Here is a 17,736-nt window from a genome sequence, read left to right as displayed (position 1 = left end):
GCCACAAGGTATTCAAGCTGGGGGTACACTTCTTAACAGTTTCAAATACCTCAGGGGATAAATGAACTGTAAGCTAAAACAGCCACAGACACCTCCTCAGAACACCAGACACTAAGCACCAAAAACTAAAAAAAAAAACCCCAAAAAACAACAACATAAAAAGCAACAATCCCAAAGAGCAATGTTTGAGGGCCCCAGATGAAAAGTGACAGCTGCCCATGATTGCAAACAGGAGCCCAGCTGGGAGCTCTCCCCAACTAATCCCTCCCAAGAGGCAAAAAGCAAAACAAAACCTCTGCAATCTGCAGAAAACTAGAAAGAAATTGATACTGCTTCTTCCTGACTCACATCTTACTCCTCAACTACAAGGCAGCTCAGTCTTGTTTACCACTTGTAGCACGAAAGGGTTAAGAACCTTGCACAAACTTTGCTGTGTGATGAGCTGGCAGCCTCCCTCCTTTCCCTCCTCTCCTGCAGCCAAGATACAGCAGCGCTGGAGTGCTGCGATCCTCTCCGCTCTGCCTGTTGCCTACTGCTGCTGAGGGAGGGAACTGCTGGCTTATGCTGTTTCCATCCAAGCAGTGAAGCACACAAAGAGAAATCTCCTTATCTTCTGCTTCTATTGCCTACGAAGAACAGAGCACCAGCTCTGATGCTGTTGAGTCAGATTGTAAATTGACATCAAGACTTGGAATAAGAGCCATACCTGACATTAAACCACACGAATTCAAGAGCAAAGGAGAAGACAGCAACAGATATGCCAAATGCACTAAAAATGCACTGAATCCAACAGTAAGACTGCAAATCTTTTTTGTACTAATCCCACTACCTAGGAGGAGATATGCCTTGATACATCACCAGCAAGCTCATGGTCCGAACCAGCGGCTCTAGTGCCTAATCCCAAAACTCCTGCTTCTGAAAGGTAACTATGCTTTATTCTGTTCTCTCCCTGTGCGCTGTCACAGCTGAGACACTACCATACTATCTTGCACTTCAGCATAAGAACAAAAAACACCACCACTGAAATAAAAGACACTCCCCCTTTCCTCTCAGATACTCCCTGAAGAAAATGCAAGCCATAGATGGAACTGATACTTAAATGCCTTGTTTGCATTTCTTCAACACTGTCTTATCTCTAAAAGTCACCTAGACAGAATACACCTGGCAGTGTCTGTGCTCTAAAAGAAATGTTTCTGTGCTTGTCAGACAGCTCAGAGCACCTTAAACTGCTTTGGAATAACCATTCTCTTCTGTCCCACTTCACTCATTGCAGTGATGTTAGTATTGGCTGGAAAAGCAAAAGAACTCAAAAGTTGCCCTCACTTTCAGAGATGCGTTACTAGCAGGTGACACTTAAAGCAATCTGGGAGTAAAAGGAAATAAGTGAGATAAGACATGAGTTGCAAAACAAATTTCTGTTGTCTGTCTGCATTGTTGAGGGGGAGGGAGGAATCTTTTTTTCTGCTTCTCTGTGACCTACAAAGGTGCGAAGGGGCCATGCAAGCTTCCTAAGAATGGGGAAAATCTTGATAGTTCCTGAAGCTGCAGAAGGAGGGTGGTAATTGCAGCACTCATGAAGTTTTGGCTCAGATTTGCTCTCTTGTTAAGACATACTCCAAGAAGAAATTTTATTGGTGTTTTGTTCAGGGCATCTATTTTCATTACCGTTGTTTTGCTGTTGTCATTTTCTGTTACTAAATGAAATGTTCTGGTTTTGTTATTAATCCTTGCATAAAATGAGCACAAAGTGCTGAAAAGGAAGTGTCTGTTTGGAATCAGCCTGTATCCACTGAGCATTAGTGAGCATTAACGGTACTTGACACTCCTTAGAAACTGATACATTGTCCAGCCAGAGCAAAGCAACAAAGCCCTGATGAAGAACATAGATCACAGTGAAGTTTGGCACCACTTACGCTGCTCTGCTCTCTAATAAATCTCTACTTAATTTGTCCTCGTACTGCTGGTCTTCAAAGGGTAGCCAGGGAGGTTTTGTCTGTAGTACTGTGAGTTACACAAAGTTATACATACTAATCTGCTTTATGCACAGGTTTTGTAGAACCTCTGTGTACCCATTTACTTTCACATTACCTTGATCTCCACAGTTTTCAAGTTTGCATTCCTTAAATGAGGGAGTTCAAGCTGAATTTACTAACATCCAAAAAGATACATTCACTGAGATCACTGGCAAATTGAACAGCAGAAATCTTTAGTGCTGCCTGGGGCTACTGAATTATTTCTGGGGAAAAAAAAAAAAAAAAAAGAGATGTAGTTAAGTTTCAACAGCCTGAGTAGTTGGTTGCCCCTACAGTTCTATAGTTGAGACTACAAAAAAAATGAAAGCTGTGCCAAGCCTCTACTGCTAATATTTCTATTATTAATCTGCTCCTTTTATTAATTAGCAGAGCTTTCTCAATTCAAGGTCTTGGCTTATAGTTAATTATTGAACTTAAGATTAATGTCCTTAGCATTCTGCATTCTAATTTTATAAAGGAGGAAAGATCCTAATGGCTTAAGTAGAGAAACCAGCTCTGACTTTTGCTCTTAGTGAGGTAGCAGATGAGATGGGCATTGCTCTGCGCTTTAACGCATGCGTCAGATTCCAGATCGACTACATTTCATTATCAACAAGGAAATCTTACTTTAAATACAAAGGTTTAAAATGATACGAAGGTTACTGGCCATATTAATTTCCACTTGCTTTATGTCATGAGAATATTCCTCATGAGGGAATACTTGTCACTTATGTCTGAAGAACAGAGCTAAGATACATTGCCCTATAATTGGCTAAGTGCTTGGTTATAACACAGCCTTCACATCCCCTGCTCTTGCCTCAGCTCCAAACCTGCTCAAGTCACTGCCACAGACTATATAACAACGCTGCAATTTTTGCTCACTGCTAGAGACCTTGAAGGGTGCCCCAAGGCTGCCCTAAGACCAGACAACAAGATTAGTCCACAAGCTTGCATCTCTGGATGTTTAAGCATACTTAAGAGTTGCTTGTTCTGTCACTGGTACACTGGGGGGCAGAGCAATACAGCACCCACAAGGGTTGTGGAAGGCTGCTTGCTGTACCCATATCACCAAGAAGCAAAAGGGCTGCAGGAGTCCAGAATGTATGCTTCTGTTCAAGCTCATCCTCAGGGTTCAGCACAGACATTCCTCTGGGACCTCTAGACATGTGAAACATTCCTGCTCAGGGCATGTGCACCCAAAACGTACACTTCACCCTACCTCTCTCTCTCCATCTAAGCTGTGAATCCACTTCTGTGACCAACTGCCCCCATCTTCTGTTTCTTACATTAGGATCCTGTTGCATGTCTCCTCCAGTCAGAGAAAGATATTAAAATAGTCACCAAGTCCTTAATAGCATATCAGCACCATATTACTAACTAATGGCATTTTTATAGACAACTTTTCTGTTTACAACTTAGCAGCACAATGGAAGGCTTACACATACTAACATCTGCAAATCACAGGGAACTGGGTACTTTATTTTGGAGGTTGTAAATCAAAGAAGTAAAAATCTTGAAGGTATAGGAATACTCTCTTCTAGAGCTGAGAACATCTAATATACATCAAGTGTTTTATTCTAAAGAACCCAAATCACTTGTAATTATGAATCACCACAATCTGAAGTCTTTCTTAATTTGTTCCTTTTGATAGAGCTGTGGCTGCATTATTAATGTTTGCTTTTTCTCCTGAAGTCGGTTGCTCAGAGAACTCATAAAATGGAGTATGTATGGGAGGGAAACTCCAGATCAACCCCCACTACATCCTAACTGAAGCTTTCAAATCTTAAGTTCTCCCAAGCTGTTCAGCAGCAAACTGCATATTCTGAAAAACAAACATTTCTATACATACTCTAGCCTTGGACAGGGCTGAAAATTTCTTTCTAGTACCCTTTTTTTTTTTTTAACAGTAGTATTTTCTGCATTTGTTTGTGAGGATTTCTGGGTATACTGTAAACATTGTTGTCTGGGGAGATTTATGATCTGTACATAAATTCGTTCACCTCCGTTTGCAAGACTTGCTACAAAAATACAATGCAAATGCTTTACTTCAGTTATTCCAGCAAAAACAGGTGTTGCTGTTTATAGGTACCCTGACAACCCAGTTGTTACATGACCAAGAGAGTTCCAGGGGAATTTTTTTTCAACCATACCTAGTGGATACTGGACATATAAGCATACCCAGCAAAAGAAACAAGGGGTCCTAACAAATAAAAAACACGTGTAGGGCACTGGCTGGATTCTTGTTCCCTTCTTCTAAGATACCTAATGCCATAGACTGTGAAGCCTCCTCTTACCTTTAAAGTAAGAACCAGAGGAGACTAATATTTAGACTCGCATGGTCTTCCTCTAAACTTCATAGAATCATGTAATTATAGGGGTCAGAAGAGACCTCTGGAGATCATCCAACCCCCCGTTAAAGTAGATCTCCTAGAGTAGGTTACACAGGAAGGCATCCAGGCAAGTTTTAAACAACTCCAGAGAAGAAGACTCCACAGCCTCTCTGGGCAGGTTGTTCCAGTGCTTTGTAATCCTCAAAGTAAAGAAGTTTTTCCTCATGTTTGTATGTAATTTCCCATGCTCCCCTTTGTGCCCATTGCCCCTTGTTCTGTCACTGGGCATCACTGAGAAGAGCCTGGCCCCATGTACTTGATTCCTGCCCATTAGATATTTACAAGGTTTCTACTCAGTCTTTTCCAGGCTGAACAGCCACAAAACTTTCAGCCTTTCCTCAGTAGGAAGATGCTTCAGGCCCCGATGATCATTATGGCTGTCCACTGAACTCTCTCTAGAAGTTACCTGCAGAAAATGTTCTTGGTTTGGTGAGCTCAGAACTGGACACGGTGCTCCAGATGTGACCTCTCCTCCAAGGAAGGATCACCTCCCTTTGACCTGCTGGACACTTTTCTTGATGTACCCATTGGCCTTCTTGGTCACCAGGACACACTGCTGGCCCTTGGCCACCCTGTTGTCCACCAGCACACCCCAGTCCTTCTCCACAGATCGCCTTCCCAACAGGTCAGCCCTTAACCTGTACTGGCACATGCAGTTGTTACTCCATGGTTGTAGAACTCTGCACTTACCCTTGTTGAACCTCATAAGGTTCCTCTCTGCCCAAGTCTCCAGTTAAATAGATCAGAAGCAGCACTGAGCCAAATTGGCTCACAGGAGCACAACAAGGGATTAAACTCATTTCTTACCTAAAGCTATCACATACGCATTAGGCTATTTTTAAACTTGGTTTCATTTCTCTCATATTTCCCTCTAGACAGACAACTTTTCACAATGCGTTACAAGAAACTGGAAATTCTATATTCCAAGCAAGCATCAGTAACCCTGGATTAACACAGAAACTTCCCAACAGACACCAACATTCCCCATCTCATGCAGGGATAAACCACCTGCTGTTGGAAAAGCCAGCAGAAAACTTGCTCTTTTTGGAAAGCAGCACTTGCAAAGATTGAAATTATACAACCCCTTGCAGATCAATTTGGAAGGAGAACCAAAGCATCTCACCTTCCGAAGGAGGTGGCCTACTAGAAGCAGCAGCCAAGGATTTTGAGAACAAAATAGAAGATTGGTGGCCATGTAAAATACAAGTCTAGCGCTTGTTATCATTATAATAGCAACTATGGTTTACAAAGGCTTATTATTTGCAGTCTGCTAACTCTGTGAAACAGATAGAGGACAAGAGGATAGCATTTCCTCCTGAATTTTACACAGAAGTCATATCACCATCTGTCTTCTTTTGACCTACTTTTTGAGACCAGTGAGGTAAGACATTGAAGTTTTGAAAGTAAACAGAAAAAATGTAACGAAGTTGACAGCAATGACTGAGATTTCTTTCAAATTCCATGGAAACTTGACTGGACGCATTCACTATCCAACTCTGGCTACAGAAGTAGACAAAGCAGCAGATAAATATTCTGGTCTCTATGTGTATGTGGGATTGTTCTTAACAGTTCTGGCTATCCTTCTCATATTGCTTTTCACCTTGCTTTTGCGCCTGAAGCATGTTGTTTCCCCAGTCACCACACCTCCAGAGAGCACTGAGAATGTCCAGCAGTTCACAGATGTGGAAATGCACTTCAGGATTCCTACCACTTAGAGACCCCCGTGAAAAGATGTGGTGGAAGGAACTTCTGCCCAACTGTATGAGCCCTGTAACTTACTGCATAACCATCAACAGCAGCACAAAAGACCTGGTGTCATGAACTCAGACACTGACTGGCTGAGACCCACTGGCTGTTCACCAGGCAACGTGTGCAAGACCCTCAATAAAACTTACATTATGAAAATCATTGCTGTCAGACTCGTAATCCTCTAAAAACCCTTTCAGAATATGATGAGAAGTGTAACCAGGAAAGATAAAACAAAGAGGTGCATATCAGAACATGTACTGGAGTCTGTATTTGCTGTCCTATTGCTCTGCTTTTAAGTTCTTTACCTGAGAAGAGACTACTCAAAGTTATTTGACTAAGTGCAAAAAGCCTACAGGGCACATACAGAAATAACTGGTGGTCTGGAAATTCTCAGACATTTCTCCTATTTAAGAAAGATAATATTAAACATCTTTCCTAGTTGAATGGCATGTTTGTACAGCAGACTTTCAGTAGTAAACAAATGTTTCATCACCTGCTGGAACTATTGGTTTCTCACATTGAACTGTTTCCCATACAGATATCAGAAAGAGCACTTAAAAGAAAAAAAAAGTATAAAATAAAAACAAAACAGCAGGAAAGAAAATGTTAAGACACTACTTCTTTGTTGCTCTCTAAATTGACTGAGCAGATTACAGATGCAGTCATATCTTCCAGCCTTCCCAGTATCACTTGGTAACTAAAATGGATTGTAACATTTGGCAATCAGATGGATATTGGTTTCCTAACAGACAAATTCAGAATAATTTTCAATCTCATTCATGTTGGGTTTTCTTTAGAGAAAGACAGATGACTTCTTTCCAAGCTTTTCTAGTTCTTTTTCTCCTTTTTCTCTACTAAAGTAGAAAAAGCTAAAGAAATGCCAAAATCTGGCACTGCAATAATGAAGAGTGAACAGCTTTGGATATAGTCTAGTAGGGAACATGCAGATAGAACGCAAAACAGACTGAGCACTAAAAGACAGAACTGGATTCAAATATCCTGATGAATCAGTTAAAAGAATGAGGAGAAATGCTTACTTGAATTTATGAAGCAGCAACCTGACCCCAATCCTCTCACCTATGAAAGATACAGAAATAAGTTTATCTGTGTAAATGTGAAAAAAGGAATAAAATAAGGCATATCAATTTCACTGCATCTTAGAGGTAAACTTTGAACAATATTCTACTACACCTCTGAAGAGCATGGATTTCACCCAGCTTATCTTCTCTATTACAGAACATCTCTAACATGGTAATAAACTCCTCTGGTACTTTTCACTGTTTTCTGTATACACTTACTGTCAATTCACTTTGTCCTCTCAGGGCCTGAAAAGTGCATACTCCCCACGTAAAAACATCGCTACAAATAGAGATGACACTCCCTCCACAGTCAGTGCCAGAAACAGTAAATTGTTTCTCAGATGCTTCATGTTCACAGGTTCTTTACTTACACTTACAGGCCTGTGTATGGGTGAGCTGTTTTTATGAGAAATTGCTTTTTTAGCCAATTCTGTGGGGGAGAATAGAATAACAAATTACATCCATGCTAAGTATGGTTGGTCCACTGATGTATTTGGCACAAAGCTATTTAAAAACCCTGTTTTCTCATATTGAATAGCACCATTTATATAACATTAACCTAATCTAACATTTAGTCTGTAAAATAGCATGTTGACCGTGTAACAGGAATACAGCAGCCATATACATCTACCTGGAAAAGAAGGTAAAAAGCTAGATGTCCACAAGCTTTCTGCCATGAGCACAACACAGATCAGCAGGCAGGATGGTTGGGTCCTCCAGGAGTGCTACTTTCAGCACTGCAAGAGAGTCCAAATTCTATGTGATGACAATTTGAGCATTAACCCAGCTAAGACATGTGGCTGCTACATTAGTCAATGACACTTAAGTGTAATGAAAACCTATGCAGATTAAGTTGGCTTGGTACACATCATCCATTCAGCTATCAGGGTGCAGTCTAGCCCAGGGTCAGCATCCAGCTTGCTTTGTATGACTTCTCAGTTTACTTGATGCTCCATTTCAAACTTGTAATTCATTTACGATTCAAATAAACTATCATACCAAATCAGCAACTGAAACATTAACCTTCCAGCACACTATCTGTGGAAAAGCTTTCTTTATGAGAAGCAGTAGAAAATATTCAAATATTAACAAAAAAATATTAAGCCTACTAATGAAAAATGACAGTATCAGAATCTGAGCTTCCTCGTGGCTCTGATCACAACTGAAAAGCCACAAGAAATGAGTCAGGACTGGGTTTTTTGCCTTGTTAATTCAGAAGAGCCTTGTAACCCTTTAAAAGTTATTCAGTGTATAGTTTATACATCATTACATCATATCTTAGTGAAACTGTGCATTTGCATAACAGTACTAAACGCCATATTTTCTAATACAAAAAAAAACCACCAAGTCTTCCTTTAAATTTCCTTCCTTTCAAACAAAGTATCAGTCCGCTGAATCATCTACATTCTCAGAGAGACTGAGTGCATCATTCGTACAATGCCAGCAAATTTTAAAGCTTGCATTTCCTATTTAAAATAAAAATATGCTTTTTCTCCCCATTTCATTTTCATTTGTAAAATTCAAGACATGATGCCTGTAAGAAAAGAGACTGTTGAGGTGTTTTGACCTGGGTTTGCTGAGGAGACATGAGTCAGCTACTAGGAATGCTAACAGTAACATCCGCATGGATCTGCTGGATCTGAAAGCATCACATCCACACCACCTCCTTCTGTCAGTTTGTTTCCTTCTCATTTATTTACTACAAAAAAAGTTGTTTTAAAAAAAAAAAAATCAAAATTAAAGAGACATTACAATCAGTTGTGAGTCATTGATTGCTCTGTACTACTAGCAGAATGCTCTCAAGGTACGGATCTCAGAGGCAAGTTCATATGCAGAAATAGGTTCAGGTAGTGCCAATGGATTTCAAATTACTTGCTGGCCTCAGGAAAGCATCTCTGTAAGCAGAGCCCCAGCAGTATTTGTAAGTTTTGCTTGAACAATAGTTTGCTCCCATCTTTACTACAATTCAGAAGTTGGAAACATGGCTGTTTATTAAGTTCATCACCTCCATTCTGCAGTTGTGGACAAGACCAACAGTTGAAAACTTAGTTGCATGCTTCCTCTACACCAGAAAAAGAAATATGCCCTCATCCTGCACTAACATGTGGTAACACAGCAGTGCAGATAGACAGCTAAGCATTAAAGCACTTTGCAAGAAAGATGCAGGCTCCTCCTGCTGATGCCATGAGTGAAAAACAACCTTAAACTGATTTTGAATTTTGAGCCTTGGATTTTTTGGATTCATCCAGCCGTAGGTAATGCCAAGTTGTGAAAGCAGATCTTGATATTATATGGAAACATCTGTTCAATTCATACATAATTGTGAAATTACACTCTCTATACTCCCACTTGAATTTCATTTCTGTATAAACTTGTCAACTGAGAAACAAAGGATGAATAATTCAGAAGCCCTTTCCCTCCCTTCCCTCTCCTCTATATTTATTAACCCATTTTCAAACTATAATTCGATCCAGCTAATGGCCACATCTTCCAAAACTGACTCTCTCTACATTTATCCTGTCTCTAAGGTCAAAGTTCTACTCAGGAGTCCCATTTATCAGCAACCAATTAAGACACAGCATCCAGGCACATGCAAGTCAAATGAGACCTCATGCTTTGTTACTTGACATCTGTTCTTGTCTGCAAGCAAGCAATTCATATTTTTTAATCTAGACTATTGTCCTCAACCTGTTTTCTCTTCAAGTCCTGAAACACTTGTACATCAATAGCTACTGGCTGATATTTCCTTGTGGCTTTACAAAGAACAGACATACCTACCAGCATTACAGAAGGATGAGGCAGAAAGCAGGACCTATTTGGGATACTACTGCATATCACAGGCACCACTGTGAACTGACACTGGACAGACAAATTCTTCCTTAAAAAGCAGGGGACATTCAGAAGCAAGTTGTACTTGGGCTACCTTTGAAATTTGTTGGCAAGCAAGTGCTGGATCTACCTACAGGACAGCACAAACCCATGAGCTGGATTTGAACGTATTACAGGCTCAAGCACTCTGCACCTCCTACCCCATCATTCTTCACATGTCCCTTACACATCATATACACATCAGAATCCTTCATTTGTCTCAGAACTAATGAGGAGTTGTTTCTAATACTGTGGCACAGAGTGTAACTGGAGATGGCTTTTTAAGGCTATGTGAGCTTGTAATATTAGCTTGAAAGGCACAAACCTAGTTGCCATCTGCTGAAACTAAATTTAGGATAATCTCTGTTTTATACCTTATGCCTTAGCAACCCTAATTCATACTAATTCATGCTCATTGTAGTCAGTGTGCAGAACTTTTTATAATGTTACTCAATAATTCTCAGGTTACCAGGAACTTATCAAAATAGCTGAGGCATAATTAATACTTAATAGCCCAGGAAGCCAGTAGGAGGCTTCCACCAGCAAATCCTAGAGCTTGTCACAATATAATTAAACCGATTGTGAATTCACTGCACTTTACAGTTTTTTCATGCTACCAGCACCAGGAAAGTCTCAAAACAGTCCTTACAGTGCTGTATTTGTCAACATGGGAAGTCCAAGTGGTAACATCAGACCAGTTTGCACTTCGTACATATTGGTACCTGGTGGGAAAGAAATGTCATTCACTGTTGTTGAAAGCATCCTGCAAAGCAGGAGCATTCTGAATTGCCTTGGTTTTGCCCAATGTTGTACTACATTATATACTAAGTTTTGAAGCTATTTATTGTTGTGCAGCATAACAAACACCAAAGGGACAGCTGACAAATACAGCACATCAACATTCTCCATATGTGCAACTATAAGCTATTCTGGAAGGAGCCACTGAGATCAGAATACTGGGGCTGTTTTGCCTTCATTTGGCTTTTGTTTGCAAGTAGGCACCAGTTTGCTACCAGGCACATCATTGCCCCACTGTGCTATTTAATTCACATGCAGGCTGTTCAGAAAGGATTAGCATCTCCCATTGCAGGAGGTACAGCTAAGCATTCACAACAAGCACATCTACACTTGGCCTAGGTGAGAATTGGTGAAATTTCAACTTTTCCCATGAATTTTGCTAGACTTGGAAGCATTAAAATATCTCCAAATGGAGACATTAGTGGAAACTCAGTGCTTGCTGTGCCCATGCTAGACAATAACAAAGGGGTTAGGAAGAATTTATTATGCTTTGAGGTAGTGGGATGGACCAGATGTCCTCTTGAAGGCCTTCCCGTGAACAGCTGCCTTCCATATTCGTGAGCAAGTTGTTTGTTCAGACAGTGCTTATAGACAACTCTAAAGTTGATGGCACTCATGCCTATTAAAGGCAGGAACTCTATGAACACTGGTTAGTTTAGCAACTTTGCCTCTTTCCTTCCTTCTGCTGAGGAAGCCTGAGTACTAGCTTACAACTCAAAAGCAGCTGACAGAGAAGGCCACAGCAGATACAACTAAAACTTTACATCAGAATCCATTTTATGTAGGCACACACACAGTTACAACACAACAGTAATCCATACAGCAGGCCAGCAAAGCAAAGGAAGATCTGTTATTGTCAGATGCATACATAGGTATGTGGCATTAGCATTCTCCTACTCATGATTCAGCTCAGAATTTTAGAGCAGGCAGAAGGGCCATGCAGTATCAGACTCAAAGATGAAGACATCTACAGAATCAATTACTCTCTTGGGAAAGACAAACATGGCAAACAAGCGTCTCCATGGCCAGGAAGCAATGAGAGCTGTTACCTGTCTCTGAGGTGATTAATTCCAGCTCTACTGGTCTTTCACTTCCCCAGACTGATCTGCAAATAAAAGCAACATGCAGTCCTCCTCCTGGGATGGCTGCTTACTCTTTCTTGTAGGGTAGTTTGAAAGATCATCATTATGAAATATGTGAAACCCTTCAGTTGAATGAAACTAAGAGTTCGGACTCAATTTCACCAGGCAGCTGGGAAAGACATATTTTAGGCAAATTCATTGGTAAACACTGCCTTTTTATTAAATACTGCAGGTTTTAAAACTCAGAATAAACAGATGCCTCGTGACATGCATACATGCGGTCACCTCATTCCTGAGTGACTGTAGTCTATTCTTCGTCATTCTTATTTGTAACCACCCTCTATTGTGCTGAAGAAGCTTTACAGCCCTTCTCTCATCTGCTAACTTTTTTTGCTGTTCAGTTGTCTTTTGAACAACCCTCAGTAGAGCTTAATGAACCACCTCACATTTGCAGAAGCCCAACCAAATCTGTGCTGGAATTTAGTCTGAAAAATAGGTCTGGGAATGAGGAGTCAGAGGTTACCCTTTTTCTATCTCAAGCAACCCATTTCTTGTAATAACATGTCTGGTAACAAATTTACAGTACACAAAGCATTCCTGAGCAGTCTGGGTTACCCAAGTTAGTTTGGGGTGTCTCTGAACTTATTAGGAGTATAGCAGAAGATTGTTTTGGCCATTTTCTTGTCACATCCCTCTATTATTACCCAACAATTATTGTCCAACATTATTCATCAAGTAAATGTCAATAGATCTATCAACTTTCACTTGACAGTAAAGTTCCTTAGGCATAGAACAGGCAGCTCTTATATTAAATAAAGCTGAGATAAAGGTTGAGAGGAGTTTCTACTATTTCATATTCCCTCCTTGTCTCACAGGGTAATCCTTTATCTTTTTCTGTTGCTTTTTTTGTTGTTGTTGTTATTTTGTTGTTTATTTTTTCCCCTTCCACTCTGGTAAGAGGCTGGCACAGGTTCTCTCTGGCTCTTTATCTATTGAGAAATGGATGGAGTTCTTTAAGATTTTTTTGTATTTCTAGGGAAATTAGTTTTTTACAGAAGAAGGGTTTTTTCCATTGTAGAATTCATACCATAATTAGACAAAACGATGGGCTAAGTCCCAGTGGACAGAATACACTGTAATTGGTGTTCATTTTTGTTACATCACTCTAGAGAGATCATGCTGATTCCTCCTATTGTAGCCATTTCCACAGCAGTGCTCAATTTAAAGCTGATACATCTTTATTACTTGGTACCCGCAAACATCCTCAAGACTCAACTCATCCAAGAAGTCTGATGTAAAAAATAGAATGCCCCAAATTTAAAATAACTTGCATTTGTATTGCTTAGTTTCATAAGCAATAGATTCCAGCAACCCTGTGTTCCTTGCTCAGACACCTTTGAGCTCAAGTCAGAAAAAGAACACTCAACATGGCACAAAAAATGCGCATATGTCAAAGCAAAACACAAAAGACATTGTTCCAGACTACACAGTAAACAGTTGATCATTATCATAAGATACTGACCACTAGAAACAGATAGTGAGGTCAGACTTTGTGGAAAACAACAATATTTAAACAGTTTATTTTATCTAACAAATCAGTAACTATGACTAGTGATATTAACAATTAAAAAGTTACAAGTACTTGGTTAAAACTGAAAATACCACTCAAAAATATTTGCTATTAATCTGCTGTTTTCAGAAACCAAGGTTGCACACAATTAAGCTCGCAGTTAAATTCGCCTCACAGATTTATTTTTATGGAAGAAAACAGCATTCTATATATATGCAATTATTCTAGTTAATTAGCACCTTGGGTTAGACTGTTCACGAACAAAACATTAAGTGACTTGCATAATATCCCAGCAATACATTGTGTAATACAACCGGTCTCAAATTCTGAAATTTCACTTGAATCCTTACCAACTCACTGCCTTAGAAAGTAAAAAATAAATTTCCAGGTAAAGAGAACCCAAAGGGGATGATTTTGCCTATCATGACAGAAATCTAAGACCCTGGAGGGAAGTGGGACACTGTAGTTCAGAAAACATTTCCTTTTGATCTTAAACATGAATCATTTCAACAACAAAACTCATTATATTCAGAAAAATTAACTTATTTTTACTAATTATGCCAGAAGTGTCATTGTATCAACAGTGTGTGCTGCCAGACAATTATATCAATTTCATTAAGAAAAGAAAAATAACTTTATTTGCTTCATGGTGAAGGCATTGGGTCAAGTTCAACACACTGATAGGAACCCACTGCACTCCTGTGTAATGGTTGCCCAGCAGCCCACAAGCCCCTCAGTCACGTTTCTAATAGGCCACATCTTCACTGAAAGCTCAGTGCTGTTACCAGAAGTGGGCCATGCTGTGAAGTATGAAGAATTTCCTCAGCCTTACAGTTCCATCTCCCGGGCCAGCAGAGACCTACTTGTACTTCTGCCAGGTATGTTCTACCTCTTCTTTTGGATTGATTAAAGGCCTCAGTCTGCTCTCAGCTGCCAGCACAGCCTGTGATAAGCTTAAAAGTCAGATAAATCAAAGCCAAGGCCCTTCATTTGTGCTAATTTCTTTAACAATGGATCACTGTTTTAATATGAGCAGTAACAAGAACAGCACTCTGTAATGTCACTAACAGGAGACACTGGTATACAAAGCCTTACACAAATGAACAACCACTATCTGAATCTCTTATTTTCATGAAATAAATGAAGACAGTGTTACTGTAGATGGAAGTACAGGTGGTCATGCAAAAGCGTGCAATATGGTGGAGAAAATGGGATTACAATGAGTTCAGTAACACTTCCTTTAAGGACAAAATCCCAAACTGTCTTGCTTTGACATTAGTGCACACAGCAATAGTAACTCTCCCAAATACAACACTGAGATCCGTTTTAGATCCAAGTCCATACAATCACACCTAGGACTAATCTGGTCCAATATTTGAGTGCGTTCTAACAAAACAGTTTTATTTTAAACTGATCAATAGTATCTTGGAATTATGACACAAGAAATCCTGGAGGAAGATTCTAACATATTTTGATACCTAAATAAGAGTATATATTTGCACACTGCACTGGGATGCACACTCAAAAGTTGACCAGCCTTCAGTGTTAACAAATCTGTTACACCTCTCTACATACACCCTTAGCACATTAAAAAAAAGCATATTAACATCTCTGCGAAATTTACTGCATAATATAAATCTTTCTTTGCCTCTGCATCGAATGTTTGTAGCATTTCCAGTGGTATAAAAAAGGTCACAAATAAAGTGTGCATAACAAAAATTTTTCTTCAATACTCCTCAGCATGATTGTTACATAAACATACAGACAAAAGATGGTTCAACAGGACTTTAAGAATCTCCAAGTTGAACTCCACAGTTTCAGCAAGTATCTAGTGGCCACTTTGATCCCCAGTGCCAATAAAACTGAGATGTAAATAATAATATACCATCTTATTAATGCAAAAAATAAATGAATCAACTCTTTTGCTGCTTTTAGCACCCCTGCCTCTGGTGCAAAGGCTTGGGGAGGATGCAGGTGGTCCATTTTGAACAATTGCTTTCAAGATAAGCAGATTCTGTGCATGACATATTTTGGTATTTGAGGCCTCTTGCAGAACTGTGGTGGCCATCTCCATTGGTAGGCTTGGAAGTGCACATCATGTTTTCAGTTTTTCACTTTGGTTTTGACAGCCAATTTGAGAAGGAAGAAAAGTAATTGCAAATGTAAAAATACACAACACAATGGCAAAACACAAAAAGAGGCTACATGCTTGATGCCTCTTGATCAGAGCAGCATTTGCAGGCAGCCCTCTAGTGGTATGAATGCCACTGATCACGTTTGCACAGCTCCCGTGCTTTTCAGTTTTCTACTCACGCAGGATTAGAATACCGTATGGAATATTCAGCCTGTCTATATCCCTCCAAAGCTACTTTTTCAGTAGAGTGACTTCAGAATCCCTGAAGAATTCCAAAGAACATTTCAAAGTGCCTTCAAAAAGTACTGCTGCTGAGAGCCATCAGAAAATAATAAGCACGCAGAAGGCAAAACTTAGACAGGACTTCTCATTAATTTTTATGATGTGTAGTACATACAGATGCTGTTATGTACTTGTACAGTAGGGACTGGATGGGAAAAGGGAGGGACTCCATTCACACAAAGATCCTTACTAAAGATACAAAGATGTTCACTTGAGTGCAATCTTCTAATTCCCTTAAAAGTGAACATCAAAAAGAAAAATTGAAACACAGAGTGTATATTGATGCTTGTAGAACACATGCAAAGCCACCTCAGGATTTGATTACATGCACGCAAGCACAAGATGCTTTCAAAGAACAATGCTCAATTGATTTCAGGGAGTTGGATTCACCTGGATGAAAATGAATTTTAAAAGATTTGGTTGTCAGAGGGATTATGCAGAGATATAAAATAGCAAGGCATTCACAGAGTGTTTTGCTGTGGAGGTGCTCGCTGGTAGCCAGTAGGCAGGAATAGCAGCTCATGTTTTCCACAGACACCAGGGAGTAGCACTACACTGTCACCAGCAGATGTTCTCTGGGGAACTGAAGAGACCCGCTGCCAAGAGACATCACAATATCTAGTCAGGATAACACCTTGCTGTAGAGCTCAGACTGCCTCCTATGCCTGTACACCAGCCTGTATTGGAAATATTCTTCAAATTATTTATTTTACAGCCTCCCAACTTTCATTGGAAATGACCAACTTTGAGAAATTTTATTTCATATTAAGCCCATATTCAGGTTCTATAATGCAAGTACTTTGTCCATGACAGAAGCCTATCAGAGGCATCAAGTATCAGCTCAGTTGAGCCACACTTCCTATAGCAACAAGGATTCATACAGTACACACCATATCTGATTGTAAAGATGATCTGCTTTACATGTGGAGCAAAGTCCAGTAGGACTTAATCTCCACTGGCACAGGAATAGAAAGCCCAGAGCTTCCAAAAGTCAGGATTCAAAAAACCATGACACTGTTTAAATACAAAGTAAGCAGAAGCAATAAAAAGATACATAGTTACAGATATACAAGATGTATTATTTATTCCTTAGTCTTAAGGTCCTTAAGATTCACTTGAGTAATTTTCCCCCTCAATTTCCCCTCTGAAAGCGTACAGCCTTAAAAATCATGATCACAGCTCCAAAATCTGGAACTTTTAGGTGGTGCCACCAAATATTTTTAAAAAAGAACCCGAGAGAGCAGTCAGATCATGGACTGATACAATGCTCACTCTAGCTAAACCACATTCTCCCACCACAGAAGGGGGATATTTAGTATCTGCCTTCTCTTAGCCCTGAGGAAGAGGTTATTTAACACTCCCTTTACTGTCAACATTCAGTCACAGCTTTTGTGCATCTCCAGGCCTAAAAACCTCACTGTAAAATAACAAGCCCATAAAGTGACAATTCAAGTGTATGGAAGTGTTGTGACGAAATATTTCAAAGTATACAGTTTAACTCTGCTTGACAAATGTTCCTGTCATTTTCCCAGACCAGGCATCTCCGAATCACGTTAATATGAAGGAATAATTCCCTCAAGTATACTCCACAAAATTTTGACAGTTCCCTGCTGCAACAGAAATGTCCCTCACAGGAACCACATCACAGCTTGAGGAGAGAGGAAAAGTGAGCATTTTTTCAGTTTAAATGTATATGAAGTCAACAAGAAACACCAGTTCACCTTTACTTACCTTGCAGATTAACAAAGGTGCAAAAATAAATGAAACAATGT

General features: G+C 39.7%; 1 protein-coding gene across 2 annotated transcripts; it reads left to right on the top strand.

Annotated features, from left to right (window-relative positions):
- Positions 1 to 485: 485 nt before the first annotated feature.
- On the top strand, positions 486 to 8,930 carry SERTM2 (serine rich and transmembrane domain containing 2). Of its 2 annotated transcripts, none has more exons than XM_042825491.1 (2): positions 486 to 922; positions 5,282 to 8,930. In XM_042825491.1, exon 2 carries the CDS (start codon positions 5,839 to 5,841, stop codon positions 6,115 to 6,117), a length of 279 nt encoding a protein of 92 aa, XP_042681425.1. In that variant the 5' UTR covers positions 486 to 922; positions 5,282 to 5,838; the 3' UTR covers positions 6,118 to 8,930. The 2 variants fall into 2 exon arrangements, with proteins under 2 accessions (XP_042681425.1, XP_042681424.1); XM_042825490.1 differs by having other exon boundaries at positions 5,278 to 8,930.
- Positions 8,931 to 17,736: the final 8,806 nt, after the last annotated feature.

The sequence above is a fragment of the Centrocercus urophasianus genome, unplaced genomic scaffold (assembly GCF_019232065.1).
Source record: "Centrocercus urophasianus isolate 14NV4802_14NV808 unplaced genomic scaffold, USGS_Curo_1.0 seq_24, whole genome shotgun sequence".
Lineage (NCBI taxonomy): Eukaryota > Metazoa > Chordata > Aves > Galliformes > Phasianidae > Centrocercus > Centrocercus urophasianus.
The sequence above is the reverse complement of the archived record's forward strand: the minus strand, read 5'-3'. Positions and strand labels throughout refer to the sequence as shown.

Excerpts from the sequence above, each read along its gene's own strand:
- SERTM2 (XM_042825491.1), top strand. The coding sequence starts at position 5,839 with ATGACTGAGATTTCTTTCAAATTCCATGGAAACTTGACTGGACGCATT.